This window comes from Leishmania panamensis (assembly GCF_000755165.1).
Source record: "Leishmania panamensis strain MHOM/PA/94/PSC-1 chromosome 8 sequence".
In the NCBI taxonomy this organism is placed as follows: Eukaryota; Euglenozoa; class Kinetoplastea; order Trypanosomatida; family Trypanosomatidae; genus Leishmania; species Leishmania panamensis.
Window position 1 is genome coordinate 85,646 of NC_025887.1, and position 18,180 is coordinate 103,825.

Consider the following 18,180-nt stretch of genomic DNA (forward strand, 5'->3'; position numbering starts at 1 on the left):
AGCTGTGATTGTGGAGGAGGGACTAACCGGTGGGTACACCACAAGCACCAAGGCTCCGACTGCTGGTGAAGTACACGAGGAAACCCAGAAAGGAGGTAAGGCACTCACTATGAGCCACTTCTACGGATCAGACAAGAGCACAGATTGTAAACCTACTCGCTCGCTCGCTCTCTCTTTCTTCCCTCAGCCCACACACAGTACAGTCTAAAGATGGGGGAGCTGCGTCAAGAAGACAATGCCATGCGAGGATGAACGCGGGTGAGTGAACAGTGCGCAAAGCCCTGATCGCGCTTCTTGCGGTCTCTTCTCCCTCTCCTCTCCACTATCGTCAGTAACACTGACGATAGTGAAGACTGTCACGGCTCGGTATAGTGGACATGTGCAGATAACGGTATATCCGCCGTTCACCATGACGCTGCCAGCCGCCCATGCCTCCCTCCCCTTCTCTCCGATGAATCCCTCCATTCTTTCCTCTTGTTTGATGTGTTTCGTACCGACTCACCTCTCCCACCACGTGCTGCGTAGTTCTCTTGATAGCCGCCCGCGTTGAGTGTCCGCTTTCCCCTTCTGAAGCACGGGGAGCGAACCAGCGCCGCAGCAAGCGAAGCCGCCACACCCACACCGAGAGAGAGCGCGCGCAGTCATTTTGCTCTTTTATGCAGAGGCGGTGTGTGTGTGTGTGTTGCGGCACCCGTGTTGGACGTGCGCTTCACCTCTTCTCGTCTTTCTCCCGTTTTTTTCTTGGGGGCCCAGTCAAGACGGCCTCGCGGCGCACCTGCACCTGACGCGTCGCCTCTCTCACCTCTCACGCGTGTCTCCTGCGCATTTGGCAAAGGCGGAAGCCAAAGAAGAAAATTCGGCAGCGGTGTTGGACCCGTCTGGTGTGGTCGTTGGGGTGGCCCTCCCCTCTCGCTCTCCTGTCCGCCCACACCCTCTTCTTCTCATCGTTGAGCTCGCTAAGCTGAACGCCCCCCTCCCTCTTTCTCCCCCCCTCTCTGCGACAGCAGCTTATTCATGTCGGCACCATTCCTGGCGCAAGGCGAGCGGCGCCCCAGCAGCGCTTACAACACGAATCCAACTGCCCTGCGAGATGCACTTTGCAGCCGCATTCGCACCCTTGGCGCGGCTATCCTCGCCATCACGCAGGCGGCGATGAAGGAGGTGGAAGACCTTGACGCCAACTCCGCGGAGCAACAGCACTGCTTCGCCAAGCAACCACCACGATGCGAGTCGAGCCCACATGTTGGCAAACTCGTAGCGAAGGCTCTGCGTCCGCAAAGAGTCTCCCAGCAAACTTCCGGTGGTGAGTCCGGGAGCAGCCCTGCGGCACCGGGGTGCGCTACATCGTCGGGCCCCCAAACACCTCCAAAAGATAGAAGTCCATCGAGTTCTCTGGGCAGCAGCAGCAACACGAAGGAGAAGCAGCACCGAGATCAACGGCCGCCGACGCTGGGGGTTGGGGAAGACAGCAACACCTCGATGAGAAGAGAGAAGAGTTCAGAGCGCATCATCAAGGAGGTGGAGAACAGCACTGAGGAGGACGCCAGCGGGTGCACTCTTGCGCACCTGCGGCAGAGCGACGCCGCTGTCATGACACTCTGTGCCGCGGCGGAGGCGAACTTCCTGCGCGTACTCGCCAAACGGCCCCCGCACAACCAGCAGTTTCTACAGTCTGCCTTCACAAGCGAAACTTCGGACACCGTCGCAGCTGGTCGGAACGACGACTGCGAGGAAGACGGTCAGCTACGCGCACTGCAGCACTGGGGCCGTGGTGCCCCGCTGTATGACCTTAGCAACGCCGCCATCACTACTCCGTACCACCGCTGCATGATCGCGGCCGAGGCATCGAAGGACACGGACGACGATGGCGCTCTGCCGTACAGCACCTTCTCTGGCGCGAAGGAGAGAGAGGATGGCGGCCTCGCATCGCCGGTGATAACAGCAGGAGGGGCGGTGCCGCTGTCGGCACGCGCGCCCGTGGCCGCATCACCGCTGTCGCTCCAGGTTGAACGCCGGGCTCTGGATGCACTTCGCGTTGTGCTGGACCGCAGAACCGGCGCTGCCTCTGCGGCGGCATCGAACAGCACAACGCCGCACGCCGAAGAAGACGGATGTACGTTGCGGAAACACGAGACGTCGTCGCCGTTCGCCCTGGCCCCGGAACGCAGCTACTATAATGTCGTCTACATACACCAGCTAACACCGAGAACCGAATCGACCATCAGCGGTGGAGGCGGAGGTGGTAGCGATGCGGACGTGGCATCAGTATCTGGTCAAGACAACGATGTTGCTTGCGCGCTTCGGCGCCTGCCGACCTCGCGAGCGCTGAGTGACGGTGCGATCTGCAGCGCGGCTGCTGACAAAGCGGGCGAGGCGCCGCTCACGATCACTTCTTATGTACAGGCTATGTACGCCGTGGAAAGGGTCGACGCGGCTCCGTGGAGGTCGCTGCCTGACCCAGACGCGCAGGTGGTGCCTCTCATGGCTGCTACTCCTGCGCTGATGAGCGGCGATGCTGAGCTGGTGCAGCTGAAGCTCCGCGTTCCGGCGCAGTGTTCGTGTAGCAACGGTAGCCCGATTCTGAAGGCTGCATCGCCTATTGAGGCGAGCACAAAGCCAACTGATGTAAAGGACCCCTCTTCCCTCATTGTCGATCGCCTATGTGAAGCGGCCACGGACGTGTCTGTGGCCGCTCAACACAGCGACGGCACAGCGGCTGCCGCTCTTGCGACTGCGGCGGAGGCGCTGATTGCAACGCGCATCAAATCAATCGAAGACTGGCGACGAGATGGCCTCGCCGACGTTGAGGAACACATCCGCCGTCAGCGCCGATCCTCTGTGGTGTCTGGCGGGTCTCAGGGCGTGTACTACTACCTCTACCCGAACTCTCAAGGTGCTACGGCAACGGTGGATGGAGCCGCCACGCCAACGTCCATCCCGGAATCCTCGCCAATACACGCTGAGCGTAGCGCCACCCTCATTCCGCAGCAGCCACAAGAACACCAGAACCTTCAGACTTTTCCGCCATCTTGCGTCTTGGCAAGTCTCTCGTCGACAGACAAGGCGGCCACGCGCGCGGCGTTGCTGCAGACGCGTCGACAGTCGTCCAGGCTGCTACGCTCATCGAAAAAAGCCATGACTGGCGCTGTAACCACTCTCTCGTGCGATTCTGACAGTGATCGCGTGCCGACGCGCCAACCAGCTGAACTGTCGCATAGAACTTCGAGCAGAAGTGCGGTGACGGAGATAACGACGCCGACCTCAGCAGCGACCGCTGGGAGCGGTGGAAGGAGTGCCACTGTCGCAGCGACGCTGACTCCCTCTTCCGAGAGCGGGCCATACTGGCGGCTGCTGTTGGTGGTGGCAAACGCATACAACTCAGCCCAGTGTGCCCTCGGTTTCGCGCCCCGGCACGCGTCCACTGCGATGCTCCATCCGGCAGAAGGTGATGCCTTACTGCTATCGGCACCATCGCTGTGGTCGGCACATCAGAAGCGCAAGCAGGCCTGGGAGGAGGAAGATTGCTCGCACGCCTGCACGCAGCAGGCGCACGGCTTGGACATTCACGCCCCGATTGATATCCGAATCACGTAGCGACCTCGTACGGCCCGCATATGCGCGACGCTGGTGAGGGAGTCAGTGCGAGCCGGTGATGGGGTACCTGTCAAGGCAATGACGCCGTGTTCTCTTATGTTCCTCTGTCTCGTGTGATGGCTATGACCGGCGTCTCCTGCTTCCGCCTGCGCCGCGGTCGCCGCGTCTTACCCCCTTCCTCTTGTGTGTCGCAGCTGATGTGTGGTGAGTCGTTTCTTCGTTTATCTTTTTATATTTTACTTGTCATTGTCGCTGTGGAGTGTGTTTGGCTCGGAGGTCGTGGTAGGAGGGCAGCAGTCCATGGCCGACGCTCCTCATGTCAGTGCTCGGTGTATTAGGGCTGATGGTGCCGCGCTTTGTATATGTGCCCTTTGCTGTGTCGGGTGTCGTGCTCGTTTTCTTGGCGGAAGTGTTTTTCTCTGTTTGGGCCCTCGGCTTTCTCGTCTTCGCTTGTGTACTTGTCTGCTCCCTGCTGCCGTCGCCTGGCGAGGTGAAGAGGGCTGTGGTTATGGGGTCGGATGGTGGCGCTCCTGACCGGATTGGTGTGTATTCAGAGACGCATCGAGTTCCCTGCGGATGCACACGCTCGCACACCCACGGGCCTCCTTTCCCCATTTCTCTTGATCGGTTGCTCGTCGTAAAACTGACATCCCCCATCTCCCTAAGATGGACGTATATTTATTCACTCTGGACCAAACGGGAAGGCGAATGCGTGGGTGAGATGAGGCTGACCACATCAAGTGCTGCTCATCCCTGGGACAGAGAGGAGGATGTCAAGTGAGCACAGGATCCTCCACCCACTCGCACGGTGGGTGCTGCCGTGTCTCTATGCGTACATATTTTCCTGCTTTAGGTGTCCTCTCTCCCTCTCTGTGCTTGGATGGGAGCCTGCAGGTGGGCGTATGGGTCTGCGGGTCTCTTCACCCCTCACCCCGTCCTCCCCCCACCCCCCTCCCCACCTTCTTCCTCTCTCGCTCCACACGTAGCGCCGTGTTTATCGCCCCCTCCCCTTTTAGTTGGAGACCATGTTGGTCGCCTTTGCTGGCTTCAAGACTACGTTTACCACTGCCTCGCTGTCTCCCTCTCTGTGTTTCTTCGGTGGCGATGATGGCGATGGTGGTGGTGGTGGTGGTGGTGTCTTTGCTTCTACACTGGCGGCTCCGCCATCATCATCTTTTCACCATTTTTTCCCTCAGCTTTTACGTTTGTTTCTCGCTATCATCACCGTTCTCATCCTCATCTCTCTCTCCTTCCCTCTCCCTCCCCCGCTTTCACTATAGAGAAATTCGTACGCAGCCCCTCCCCTCTTTCTGCCCCTCCCCCTCTCTCGTTTGAGTCTTTTGAGTCGTCACTGGCGTGGGTTTGTAGCCTTTACGTGTCGCAGAGGGGTGCCGCCGCCTCTCTTGCTCGCTCTCGCTCTCTGAGCACAAACCTTCTCTAGCGCTCTTCCGTCTCGTGCTTGTTCTCGCGTTGACTTCATGTGCTTATGTTTGCGTGGCTTTGTGCTGTCTTTCCGTTTGCTGCCTGTGTGCATGTATTCGAGTTTATGATGCCCTGACCTTCCTCCACGGCTTCCTCTTCATCGCGCTCTGTGGCTACCAGTTCCACATTGCTGCCTCCTCCTCCCTCCCTCTCCCTCTCCCAGTCTTGCTCTCTTCTTTGGCCAACTCTCGCTCAGCTTGAGTTGTGCCCTCGTATGGCTCTACGGAGTTTGCCATGTGTGTCGTACAGCAGAAGGCGACAGAGAAAACACACATAGCGAAGGGAGAGTAGGAAGGGGGGAGCGCGGTGGGGCTCTGTGTGTAGAGGCGTCCACATGGCCCTTCAGGTCTGAAACATCTACAGGCAAATACTGTCATTCCCCCCCCCCCCCTCCACCAGAGCCACCCACTCTTCTGGGCGCCGCGTTCCAGCCACCACCACCGCTATCGCGATTCGCACCTTTCACTGGTCTGACTGCTCGCTCGCACTTTTTGCTTTCCCCAATCCACTATCCCCACTGTTTGAGCTGCCTCGACCGGAACGCACAGCGGGACGCATGTACGTATGCGGGTCTGTGTGTGGCTGTGTGCGCGTGTGGTGGGAGTGTGTGCGCGTTGGAGGGGGGGAGCGCGTCTTTAGGAAATTTCCATCAATGAAAAGGGGAAACGTTGTGAGGCTGTGGAAAACACGAAGACGTTGAGGGTGCGCGAGCGAGCGAGAGAAGGCGGTGGTAATGAGGGAGGGGGTGAAGGTTGCAGCGTGGTGACCAGCCTTGTTTCCTCTCCTCTCTTCTTCCTCTCTCGCCCCCGCCTCGCCTCTACGCCGCTCGACCAGCTAAAAGGCAAGGGAAAAGCGAGAGAAGGAGAGGCCCGCAGTCGGGGAGACGCAATAGCCGACCCCCCTCCCCACACACACACACAGAGTCGCGCATGCCGTAGAGCTGCAGCGCACGTAGGCGTCGTTATTCCCTCACTGACATCGATATCGTGTACTGCCAGTTTCCTCAATGACGTGTGCGTTGATGGATTCTTACGGATTGCTACGCCCTCCTGGCTTCCTTTTCTCATCCACACTCCTCGCCCCACACAGCGTGGACGAGTATCGAAGAGCCCTGGAGTACTCGAGTGCGCACACGGTGTAGCTGCTCCCTGGCACCCCCTCCCTCGTTCGTTCAGCAGTGTCGATGCGCACACACGCATGCCTTTTTCCCTTCCCGCCGCATTTCTCTCTCACCTTCCCACTCGTTTGCTTGCTGTCTCATCGCCTATGCTGCCCTCCACCCCTACCCCCCCAAAGTGGGCCCCTCCCCCAATCGCCTGCGGTGACTGCGCCGTACGGAACCCTTTTAGCGTAGCAGCGCGTGTGTGTGAGTGCTGTGCCGTGCCTGTGTCTCTCAATGCTCCGCCGGCAACTTCAGTTCTTCACCATCGGCGGCGTGTCGGCTGTGTCAGCGGCGGAGCTCACGGGCATGGGGCCGTCCTCTGTGGCGGCCGCCGCCACCGGCCCCTCGCTGTCTTCGCCAACTACTCTATCGATCGTAGCCGGTGCCAGTGCGCTCATCGTGCCCCGCCGTGGCGTGAAGCTCGTAAACCCCATCGGAAAGCAAGGCAGTCAGCACTACGGCCTTGAGCCGAAGCTGGAGGCGGGGAAAGACACGCAGCTGAAGCACACAGAAATGTACGACGGCTACACAGACGACTTTGGTGTCTTTAAGGAGGGTCCGCCGGTGACACTGCGGCTGGAGTACGTGCGCTCGCCTGATCACGGCTACTCACAGCACATCCTCCAGAAAGACATCTGGTCACCCTTCCAGGTTGGCGCGAACATGATGTCCTACACCCCACTCTACTACGACTGGAAGGGGTTCTCGAGTCGCGATTACTTTGGCCACCGCAGCGGCACCAACCCCGGCAGCAAGGTGCTCCTCGGCCACTATCGGCGTGACGAGGAGCGCTCGTGGGGCTACCGGATAATGGTGAACCACAAGCCGCAGAAACGAATCCCCAAGTGGCTCGCGTGCGTCGTTCACAACCGACGCAAGAAGACGTTTCTCGGCTTCTTCCTCTACGCCAACGGCGCGTACGTGGCGGAGCTGCTCACGTACAAGCAGCTGCCGCGCATTATCTATAACAAGGCGTTCCAGGGGTGCTTGCCGACCGTTGGGCAGACGGTGTCACTGACCGAGGTGACCTACGGAAAAGAGATGCACTCGGTGGAGATGTATCCGGGGCACGGCGGCGTCATCTGCCGGGCGAGCGGAACGGCGGCCGTGGTGCTGCGTGGGTCCGAGCCGAACCTTGTCCCGCTCCTGCTTCCCTCAAAGGAGGTGCGCCTCTTCGACAGTACGTGCCACGCCGTCTTTGGCCGTCGTGCCGGCGTCATGTACAACAAACAGCGCAACTTCAGCAAGCGCAGCATCGAGGAGAACATGCCGCACCGACCAAAGGTGCATTCCAAGACGAAGCGAGTGTCGAGTCACCCGGCCGGTGGTGGCAACGGCGGCTCGCCGAACCTGCTCACTCCGCTGGACTGGCGCATTCACCCGCGCAACTGCGTGAAGACGAAGTATTGGCTCTCCGGGTACATCCTGCGTGGTCGGCAGTACAACCGCAACCAGACGGTAGCAGATCTTAAATCAAAGACATACAGTTGGGCAAATCGCGACCCTGTGTATCGGTAGTGGGGGAGGCAGGGAGGAGGAGACAGGCCTCTGTAGTGGTTTGCTGTCCTGTGGCGGTGTTGTTTGCCGGCCTGCAGTGGGAACGTACGACTTGCGTGAAGCGAAGGTGAGCGTCGTGTCTTCATTCGCTGTTCCCCTTCCCTGTGCTCATGTGTATGCGCGCTGGTGGTTCGCTCATGTGGGTGTTGTTGTAACAGTCGGTTGCGTGCGTGCGCGAGTCTGTGCGCGCAGGATCGAGGTGGGGATGTGTAACGTGGGTGTGTTGGTTTGTTGTCTTGTTGGCTGATGAGTGGCACCAGGCACAGGCATGCCAAGCAAAGAAGAAAGGCACCGCGCCCGTTTCGAAATTGACCGAGAACCGGCGCCCTTTGCCCTCTCTTCTCCCCGTTGAGGAAGTTCGCGGGCGTGAGGTAAGCGGGTGTATACACGCCGGTCTTTCTCCCTCCCCCATCTCCTCGGCAGAGCTGAGTGCGAGTTCTACTGCTGCTCGTGGGGCCCCCCGCGGGTCATTGTGCGTGCGTGTGTGTGTGTGTATTTGAACGTTGCATGAGTAAACTGACCAGCGCATACTCTCGCTGACAACACAACCTCATCTGTACCTCCCTCCTCTTTCGCTTCCATCCTACTCGCCAACGGCCACTCGTCCATCATCCCTCCCTCGACAGCTCAGGGCAAGCTCTTTCGTTTTCCTACCCACAGGACGCATCTCACGCCTCCGCTGCTTCCCTCCGCCCCCCCCCCCACCACTCTATTTTCTCCGAGATTCTTCGTCTCTACGATGCTCCGCCGTGTCTCCATAAAGACGGTGATGGCCACCGCCGCCGTCCACGCTTCCTTTCTGAGCTACCACAGCCTGCCGGAGCTTCAGTACCCGGCCGAACTGCCGAAGCTCGAGTACAGCTATGCGGACGGCATCAAGCCCGTCTTCAGCGCCAGGCAAGTGGAGCTGCACTACACGAAACACCACAAGGCGTACGTGGATAAGCTAAACACGCTTGGCACAGGCTACGAGGGGAAGCCGATTGAAGAGATCATTAAGACTACCAACGGAATCGCCGCGAACACCGTTCTCTTCAACCAGGCCTCTCAGCACTTCAACCACACTTTCTTCTGGAAATGCCTGGTGCCGGGTGGCAAGGCCATGCCGAAGCCGCTCGAGGCCGCCATCGCGAAGCAGTTTGGAAGCGTTGACGACTTCAAGTCATCTTTTCAGCAGGCAGGCATGAACAACTTTGGCTCTGGCTGGACGTGGCTCTGCGTCAACCCCAAGACAACAGAGCTTTTGATCGATAACACGAGCAACGCGGGCTGCCCAGTGACTGCTGGCATGCGCCCGGTCTTCACAGCCGACGTGTGGGAGCACGCCTATTACAAAGACTTCGAGAACCGGCGCGCAGACTATCTGAAGGAGATATGGCAGGTTGTCAACTGGGAGTACGTCGCCCAGATGTACAGTAGGGCTATCAAGTAAAGAGGCGCAGGCACACGTAGAGAAAATGGAGGGCGCGGCGAGCGAGACAGGCGCACCCGCGTCTGGCAGTAGCGCAGGCGAGGATGTGAGAGGCGTGATGAATGAAAATCCTCATCGCAGCAGACACACACGCGCACGCCGTGAGAGGAACTTTGAACGCGCTGGTCGTCGTGACAGCGGCGTTCATGCAACGAGGGCTCGTCTAATGGTCTCCGCAGCCACCGCTCCTCTCACAACCTATGGGTGAAGGTCAGTTGAAGTCAGCGCGGCCCGCCCCTTACGCTCCCGCTCTCCCCCATTCCTTCCTCTTGCACCTTCCACCAACGCACGAGCATCTATATCCATTCCCCGTCCGCCCTCTGTCGCCTTCACCAAGGATACCGGCACTAGCTTCTCCATGTTCTTGTTCCCCCCCCCCCCCCCCCTGTCCCCTGGTCCAGCCAACGATGAGAGTACACGAAGCACATGGGGTCTCAATTTCGCGGCCTTGTCACCGCCTCTTTTGGGTGAGCGTAGAGGAAGAGGAGTCACTCTTTTCCGCATTGTTGCGCTATTCTGTGCGGGTCCACAGACACAGACACGCAGTCATGCGCGCAGCTGCTGGCTTATACGGGTCCTACCGCTGTTCACCACCCAGACAAGCAGCACCTCTCTCTCTCCTTTACTGATGATACCGCCCTATACACCCTCTATCTCGTATTGCTGCCACTTCCAAGGGTTCTTGTCCCTTGTACGCGTACGGTGATCTGCAGTGTTGGACATGTTGTCAATAGCCTCACCACGGCACCCTGTGAAGCATCTTTGTGCGCTCACCGCCTCTCTTTCCTTCGGTTCATCCCTTCTCTCCTACCCCCGCCCCACCCCCCGTGCCTGCTACAGCCCGAACCGCCTCTGGTGGTGACAAGGCCAGGCGCCGACGACGTAGTGACGCCAGGGCGATGTAGCGCTACTGATGTCGGCTGTCGGGTCGTGGAGGGCGTTGCGCTGGTGCAGCCATCGGCAGCGCGGACGTTTGGGCCACCCGTATGATGGGCAGCGTGTCAGCGTGGCTCGAACGCATCTCACCCGACCCTCACTGCCGACTGGTGTGGAGGGCGTGCATCACCCCGAGGGAGGCGCCAGGTGGCACCCAGCATAGTGGGAGCGGGTGGTGTTTGCGGCGCGGGCCGTGCTCCGATGGCGGAGTCTGCGCATTGCTGGAGCGCGTGTGTCTACGGTTGCGTGGCACCAGTCGGTGGGCCTGGTGGCAGGCCGGAAGGATGCAGCCGAGTTGGGGAGTTGGGGCTCGTGTGTTGTCTGCGAGGGAATAGGCGCGCTGAAGGAAATCAGGAATCCTCTGAGCCCCCCTCCCCTCATCCCCCTGCCCCTACACGTCTCGTGAAGGATTTCGTGTGCGTGCCGTGTGCGGTGTAGGCACGTGCAATCTAGCTTCATCTGTGAGAAGGAATAGCATAAGAAACCGAATTCTCAGGAAAACAAAGTGGTCAAACTCCCCCATCCCCTCCCTCCCTAGTGGGAGGGGGGGAAGGGATGCCGGAGGCAATGCACCATCGTTAGCAACACGTGATTAGCGCGAGAGAGAGGGGGGTGAGTGAGCGGCCCAGAGAGAGGAGCTCCGAGTAGTGTAGTACTGTCGCATACGTCACTTCCCCCCCCTCCCACCCATCCCGCGTTAGCTAAACACGCGATGGCAGAGCAGGTGTGGGAGTGTTCACGTCGGCATGCCCTCCGGCCTTTCCCTCCCCTTCGATGTTCCTGGGTCTGCGTCTCAGAACGCCTGCAAGTACTCTTGGGAGGCCAAGCGAGGTGGAGGAGAGAAGTCACTGATAGTCCTACGCCTACTGCACGCAAAGGGGGGCTGGTGGATCGGTGTTGACGTTTACGCCATGGAGCCGATATACATCACTGAGCGCGCTATCTGAGAGCAGGGGCTGAGTATTCGACCGAGGGTGAAAGAGAGTGTGTGCACCTGTCGCTCTGTGCATGTGTGTTGATGTAACCGCCCCCACGTGCCTACTGTTGGCGTTGTGCAGTGCTCCGCTGTGTGTGGGGGGGGGGGGGGCTGTTCTCAATCTCGCAACTGCTGGGAGCGGAAGTGAACTCTTGCCTTCCCCTCTTTCCCCGCTTTATGCCTCCCCTGCGCTGCTCGCTCCCTCAGCGTTTTTTTTCCCACACCCACTGCAACTACTACCTCTCCTTCGCTCTCCCCTTGTTGTTCAGTTCGACCTTCAGCGACGGGGTGTCATTCTCCTCCTCCAACAACGAAACAAAGCGGCAAAACTCACGTGAATACGCGAGCAGTCCTTCGAGCAGAACGACCTCATCTTCGGCTACCGCGGAAAGGGACTGAGCGCAGCGATAACTTAGGAACACCTTACCTCCTCAGCACCGTTTCACCTCGATGAATGAGGCAGAAGACGCCAGCTCATTGTGTACGAGTTTGCCGCCGGCGATCGTGAGACCCAACACTGATGTCACGGTGCCGCAGCGGGGAGTGCACTCGGCGCAGCTCCTGCGCAAATTCACGGAGTGCCGCACCCTTTTCCTGTGTTGCGACATGCAGGAGAAGCTGGCCGACAAAATTCCCGGCTTCCACGAAACCATCCGCGTCTCGAACAACATCACGCTCTTCTGTGAGATGCTGGGCCCGACCTACTGCAATGTGATAGCCACTGTGCAGTACCCGAAAGGCGTGGGACCCCTCTACCACGAGATCCAGCTGCCGCCCAACACTCCCGTTTTCCCTAAGATGAAGCCGTCGATGTTAGTGCCAGAAGCCCTGCCGTACCTATACGGTGACGCAGAGCGTGGCATCTTGCCGGTGCAGCAGGCGGTGCTGTGGGGGCACGAGACGCATGTGTGCATCATGCAGACCGCTGACGAGCTGCTGCGGCGCGGCTTTCGTGTAGCGATTACGACGGACGGTTGCGCGGCACAGCGGCGTATCGATCACGAGGTCGCCCTTATGGAGATGTCCAAGTGGAGTGGGCTTTTGCTGACGAGCTCCATCGGCATGTACGCCATGATCGTGCGAGCGGACGAAATCTTCCGGAAGCCGGTAATGAAGCTCTCACTAGATGGCGGGCACGTGTTCAAGCGGCCATACAGGCGCTCTGAGGACCCGACGCGGCTGCCGCAGGAGCGCGAGCGCGAACTGTGACATTGCGGTGGCTGAGACGAGGCAGAGTGTAGAGCTTGCTGGCTCCAGGTGGAGGAAGACGAACACCTATCGCTGCAGTGCCGTCGCGTCACAGAGAGGGCGACGGCACTGCACCGAACGGACTCCTGCACGTACGCGCTGGCAGCTTGCCCCCTGTTTCACTCACGCACTGTCTCTCCCGCATATGCAGCCTGCGCTGCTACTGCTTGTCTTGGATGTTCTGCTGAGCGTACACCTGTTTTCCTCTTACTGCCCTTCTCCTCCCCCCATCGCGCTACGGCGCGTGGCGGCGCATGAGAAACTGTCAGGGGCAAGGAGGAGGGGAGAGGAGAAGCGGGTCTTTTGCGTTTTCTTCACCTGCTTGTCTGTCTGGGCGTAACGAGAGAGTTGAGTAGGATCGTTTCTCTTGCCACCACCCATCGGCTCTTCTTCCCCCTCCCCCCCTGCTTCATCCTCGACCCCGCGCAACCCCCCCCCCCCCCTACCGACTCTCGCTCCGCCCGATGTCCTTCTTTATCGTAGCGCCACTTCTGAGTTAGCGTCGTTGAGTTTGCGTAGTGCCCCTTCGCTGCCTCCACGAAGGGGCTGGAAAAAGGTGCACCGCGCCTGTGTGTATATGCGTGTTTATGCTCGATGGTACGTGCGCGCATGCCGAGGGTGAATCGAAAAGAGGTGCAGGGAGACTCACCACGTCTTGGTGCGTCAATGGATGCGATGATGCGCAACAGGCAACCATCTGACCATCAATTTCTGTGGCCCACGTGCTCGCACATCCCGAGGACGTGGGGCAGCCGGTCGGCATCGATATCTCCGTGTGGGAGCGGCTGCCCGCTTGTTTCAAAGAGTGGTGGGGGGTGAACTGCTGACAACTCGCTCTCATGCTACGCACGATGCCCACCAGTGCGGCTGGTGTAAGCAGCGGTGCTATTTGTTCGGTGCATGAAGGGCGTACGTGCTGCCGGCACCCAAAAGGCGAACTCGAAGGCGCTGTCGTCTTCACTGTGCGTTTGTCTCTTCTGTTTGAGGAAGCTCACCGCCCGCCCGCCCGCTGCTTTCAGAAGGACGTCGTCCACGCGCCAACCCTTCACGGACAGCCCCCACCCCCTTCCCCGTTTTTTTTTTTTGCTTCTCTCGTGCCGCCGGCACACGGACCTCTGCTTGGAGCCGCCTGCTCTTCTATGCAAGACACACACACGCACACGCACTTCTGTGGCAACGCAGAGTCACAGACCCCCCTCCCTCCCTCCCTCCCTCCCTCCTCCTCTTCTCTCTTCCGCATGTCCGAGCTCGCTGAGTACTCGCGGTTGATCCAGAAGTTCGACACCTGCCGAACGGCCTTCATGATGTGTCGTGGGCAGGAAGACGTGGAGCCACACACCCGAGACTTCCACAACGCCTTTCAAGTGGCAAAGGCGATGGCCGCCGTACATCAACTTTTAGGCCCGGAGTGGTCGGTGTTTGTCGCCACGGGGCCGTACTCCTCACAAGACACCCGCCACGCCGACCACGACGTCCAGCTGCCAGAAGACGCTATCATTGCTGAGAACGTGCAGACCTCTATGCTGGTTCCAGAGGTGCAGCTGTACATCCTCGGTGACGCCGAGCGTGGCATTTCACCTGTGCAGCAGGTTATTATCTGGGGCTGTGAGACGTACGGCTGCGTGTTGCAGACCTCGGATGAGCTTCTCGCACACGGCATCCGCGTCGCCGTCCTCGTTGATGGGTGCACCTCACGTATTGCGGAGATGCACGATACGGCTATTTTGCAGATGTCTCACTGGGACGGCTTGATGGTCACGACCGCGCCATCTGCGATAGTGCAGCTGACGCGATCCGATGCGCGCTTTGTCAAGCCAATCATTCAAATCCTAAAGACGTTTGCCGCAGACTGGAGCACCACACAGCCACTTCCGGAGTTGAGCAGCCAGAGAATGGGAGGAGGTGATGGCGATCCGGCCACCGCTGTCAGCGATGCGACAGCTGCCTCGCCTGTGTCTGCCGTCACCACGGCAGGAGATGCTGCAACGAAGAGAAATTCTGCTTACTCCGGAAAGGGTTACTGAATGCAACAGCTGCTGTGATGGGCTACTCGTGGTGGTGGGGGGGGGGTAGGTGGGTGATGAGAAAGGCCTGGCTGAATCGTACAGGGTCATGGCCGTTTCACTTGCTGCAGGTAGTGTGGGCACCACATCTGCCGGTACGTGCCTCTCCTGCGATTGCTTTGTCTGATAATTTCTAGCCGCTTGCTCTGCTCACAGGGTACGGCACATCAGTTCGATTTTGCAGTCACACCCCGGCGGACTTTCTTTCCCATACACGAGGCGCAGGGCCCCATCCCCCTCCTCTCCACCCTTCAGTCTCTCAGCGTATTCACTCCCGTGGGTGTGGCTATGTGTCTTGCGGTTCTGCAGTAGACTATCGTCGTACTCCTACTGCTGCTGGTTTTCCTTAGAATTTGCGTCTCAGCTGCTTGCTCTCACGACTCTCCCCACTCTCTCTTCACGCACAGATCACACGCCGTCCCTCTCCCCCTCCTTCCATCCCCTAATTCCCCCCTCCTCTCCTTCTTGCGCCTTATCTCGTCCTCGTCAACTCTCAAAATGCGTTCGCTCGTGAGATCTGCGACCATCGCCCCCCCCCCCTCTCCCCCTCTTCTCCCCTTCTCCCTCGCTCTCTTCTGCTCTGAACAGTGCGGCAGTTGGTGGGCAGTTGAACAAGCGACACAAAGAGAAATGCCGAGAAAGTGCATCGATGCTGTGTTGCCCCCGCTCCCCTCACCTCACCTCCCCCCTCTGCCTCCCGCGTTCCCCCTCCCCCCCCCCCATCAGCTTTTTAGCGGCTCCCTCCCTCTCCCTCTCTCTCTCACACACAGTGTATGCTTACATACCTACACACTGTGCAGCATCACTGCCATCCGTGCCACCGTCTGCTGCAGGTTCGTGCACTCACACACGTCACCTGTGCTCACAACGCTCTCCCCACCTCCTTATTCTCCGTACATCACACACTCACATCGGGTGCAAAAAACGTCTGCAACGTCACTCACGCACACGCACGCGTGCGGACATCTCTGCTCGCCAACAGAGTCTCTGGCGCGCACCGCTCTCTCTCTCTCTCTCTTTCCACCCCATTCCCCATATCTGCTCGGCCTCGTACACACTCCCCCTTCGCCTGGGAGCCACAAGCAAAGCGTTTACCTATCAAGTAACCCAAAGTGACCATAGGAGGACCACCATGTCGCGGACCGCCCTCATCGCCTCGCGGTCCCGACTGCTTCACAAGTTTGACAGCTGCCGCACTATCTTCATGTGCTGCGACATCCAGGAGAAGCTACGCGGCCGCATCCCTAACTTCCAGGCGGCCATTGACGTATCGAACTCGATGGCTGCCATCCACAACGCCCTGACGCCCCGGCACACGTCCTTTGTAGCAACGGAGCAGTACCCGCAAGGCGTGGGTCGTCTCGCGAGGGACATCCAGTTGCCGGAAGGGACGCCGGTGATCGAGAAGGTGCAGCCGTCGATGTTAGTGCCAGAAATGATGCCGTACATTATCGGCGACCCGGCGCGTGGCATCTTGCCGGTGCAGCAGGCGGTGCTGTGGGGGCACGAGACGCATGTGTGCATCATGCAGACCGCTGACGAGCTGCTGCAACACGGCATTCGTGTGGGGGTGCTTGTAGATGGCTGCGCCGCTCAGCGGCAGCTCGACCACGATGTGGCGATTCAGGAGATGTCGACGTGGGACAACCTCACACTCACTACCACCATCTCCGTCCTTCTACAGCTGGTGCGTGGCGATTACGCTCTGAGGAGGCCGCTCATGAAACTCGTGGTGAAGCCGGACGACCCCTCCCGCTTCCCTAGTCGCACCGAGGACGGCGATAAGCAGAAGGAATGAGCGAGTAGAAGTGATGGAGGCCAGAGGAGGGTATTTAAAAAGGGGAAGCGCGGTGAGGGGCCAGGAGGGGGGGCGCATGTGCATGATGTGTGCGGGTGCGGGTACGTGCGGTACAAGGGCGCCGCACTGTGTGTTCTCGGGTGTTGTTGTTGGTTCTTCGCACTGCCATTACCCCACCCCCTTCCCGCCAACGCCTCGGACCTCTCTCTCGCTCCTTCCCGGTGTCTTACTGTCACACCGCCACCCCTTCCTACCGGAAAGGGGTTTCTCTATTGTGTGTTTCTACTTTGCTCTCTACGTCTCACGTGAGCGGGCTCGCGCGGGTCTGAGCCTCTCCCTGTCGCTTTCACGTTTTCTGCGCCACCCCACATCCCCGATTTGACGGACTTCGCACACTCAGCCCCCACCCCCTCTTGTGCATGTGCGTGCGTGCGGGTGTCGCGCCTTTTTCACGTGAGCACTTCCTCCCCTCGTTTATTTTTGTGTGCCGGCGTATGGGCGCCGGAGGGGGGGGGCTGGGCGGGTGTTGGTGGTAGTCATTACCTGGCGTTTTTCATGCCCATCGATCGATCGAGAGAGCATTGTCAGCTCGAGCTGACCATCCTTCGAGGAATAAGCACCTAGCAAAACTCCCCCCTCCCTCTTCGTTCTATAACCGCCCATCATCTGCTCGCCGCTGCAGTGGCTTACCTGCCTGCATTCCAATGCAGCCTTCTGTCAATCTGACCTCTCTCCTCACCCCACACCCCTTCTCGTCTCCCGGTCTTCTAAAAACTTGTATGCCTGCGAGGAGAGTCTTCCACTCACAGGTGCAACGCAGGCAGGTGACGGTGCTTCAGCTCCCTCTTGCTTTCCCCATTGTACCCCACCAGCACGACGGTACTCTGCAGAGCTACTGCCTTGGCTTGCTTTCCTTTTCGTCTCTTCTTCATTCTCCTGAACGCTCCATCGATTTCCTGTCGCCCATAATGCAGGCTCAGATGATGCTCGGGCAGGCGCTCGAGCACTACACAATGATGGACTTTGCCAACCTCGTTCTCGAGCAATGCTGGGACATTTGCTACGACAGCCAGCTCACTCGCCCCGAACTCGCCGGCAGCGAGCTGCCTGATGTCAAGGTGCAGAAGATGGATGCCTGCGCGCGCAAGTGCGTCGCACGGCACTTTGAAGTCCTGTCGCTGCTGTCGGCGACGCGCGAGCTGCGGGAAAGGGAGCGGATGCAGGGGCTTCCACCTGGTACGCTGACGAACATGTAGAAGGATCCGCTTATAGGTGATGCGTGTTTAGTTTGGTTGTGTAGCGCTGGCACAGTGTTGTCGTCTTAAGAGCACATCTTTTCCGTATGGTCGTCTGTGCCTCCCCCCGCTATCTGGGGTAATACGCATGCCAACAGTGTTCGCTCAGGTGGTGCTCCGTGCTTCTGAAGGAGCTGCTGCATCGGCCTCTGGAGAGACCACTCTGCGAGGAGGAGGAGGAGGCGCTAAATTGCTGTTGTGCCACGCCTGCTACTTCACGTTGCGCTGCTGTGAACGCTCTCCTTTGGACCCACCCCGCCCGTCCCCTCCTCTTCTCTGTTTGCGCTCCTGCTTGTCTGTCTGCCCGTAGATCATCAGCAGCGGGACCTGCAGCACCGTGGACCCTTTCACTGCTCTCTCCTCCCCTCGCTTCGCCTCTCCTCATCGCCGTGGTTTCACGGATGCGCATGCGCGTGGCTGTACACGAGTGCCCACGTCCCCTCTTTGTTGTCTCTGCTCGGCTGCCACCGTCTTCGCCTGTTCTGGATACCAACACATACACACGCGCACAACGTCTTCGACAGAGTGCAGTGCATTACCGCAGTTACTTCCTTTGCACGTTGTGACTGTGCAGCCCTCCCCCGGAGTAACTCTAACG

The 18,180-nt window shown here is 59.4% G+C and overlaps 7 protein-coding genes across 7 annotated transcripts, besides 1 other annotated feature; all 7 read left to right on the top strand.

Annotated features, from left to right (window-relative positions):
• Positions 1–1,014: 1,014 nt before the first annotated feature.
• Positions 1,015–3,594, top strand: LPMP_080280 (hypothetical protein; the record flags this gene model as incomplete). Its single annotated transcript, XM_010705857.1, has 1 exon — positions 1,015–3,594. The coding sequence occupies one exon, from the start codon at positions 1,015–1,017 to the stop codon at positions 3,592–3,594; it is 2,580 nt and encodes an 859-aa protein (XP_010704159.1).
• A 2,878-nt stretch (positions 3,595–6,472) lies between these two features.
• Positions 6,473–7,756, top strand: LPMP_080290 (ribosomal protein L2, putative; the record flags this gene model as incomplete). The annotated part of the gene is made up of 1 exon (XM_010705858.1): positions 6,473–7,756. One exon carries the CDS (start codon positions 6,473–6,475, stop codon positions 7,754–7,756), a length of 1,284 nt encoding a protein of 427 aa, XP_010704160.1.
• A 778-nt stretch (positions 7,757–8,534) lies between these two features.
• Positions 8,535–9,227, top strand: FESODA (iron superoxide dismutase; the record flags this gene model as incomplete). The annotated part of the gene is made up of 1 exon (XM_010705859.1): positions 8,535–9,227. One exon carries the CDS (start codon positions 8,535–8,537, stop codon positions 9,225–9,227), a length of 693 nt encoding a protein of 230 aa, XP_010704161.1.
• An 807-nt stretch (positions 9,228–10,034) lies between these two features.
• Positions 10,035–10,485: a repeat region.
• Positions 10,486–11,628: 1,143 nt separating this feature from the next.
• On the top strand, positions 11,629–12,387 carry LPMP_080310 (isochorismatase-like protein; the record flags this gene model as incomplete). The annotated part of the gene is made up of 1 exon (XM_010705860.1): positions 11,629–12,387. One exon carries the CDS (start codon positions 11,629–11,631, stop codon positions 12,385–12,387), a length of 759 nt encoding a protein of 252 aa, XP_010704162.1.
• A 1,178-nt stretch (positions 12,388–13,565) lies between these two features.
• Positions 13,566–14,450, top strand: LPMP_080320 (isochorismatase-like protein; the record flags this gene model as incomplete). Its single annotated transcript, XM_010705861.1, has 1 exon — positions 13,566–14,450. The coding sequence occupies one exon, from the start codon at positions 13,566–13,568 to the stop codon at positions 14,448–14,450; it is 885 nt and encodes a 294-aa protein (XP_010704163.1).
• Positions 14,451–15,621: 1,171 nt separating this feature from the next.
• Positions 15,622–16,287, top strand: LPMP_080330 (isochorismatase-like protein; the record flags this gene model as incomplete). Its single annotated transcript, XM_010705862.1, has 1 exon — positions 15,622–16,287. One exon carries the CDS (start codon positions 15,622–15,624, stop codon positions 16,285–16,287), a length of 666 nt encoding a protein of 221 aa, XP_010704164.1.
• A 779-nt stretch (positions 16,288–17,066) lies between these two features.
• Positions 17,067–17,543, top strand: LPMP_080340 (hypothetical protein; the record flags this gene model as incomplete). Its single annotated transcript, XM_010705863.1, has 1 exon — positions 17,067–17,543. One exon carries the CDS (start codon positions 17,067–17,069, stop codon positions 17,541–17,543), a length of 477 nt encoding a protein of 158 aa, XP_010704165.1.
• Between the last annotated feature and the right edge of the window lie 637 nt (positions 17,544–18,180).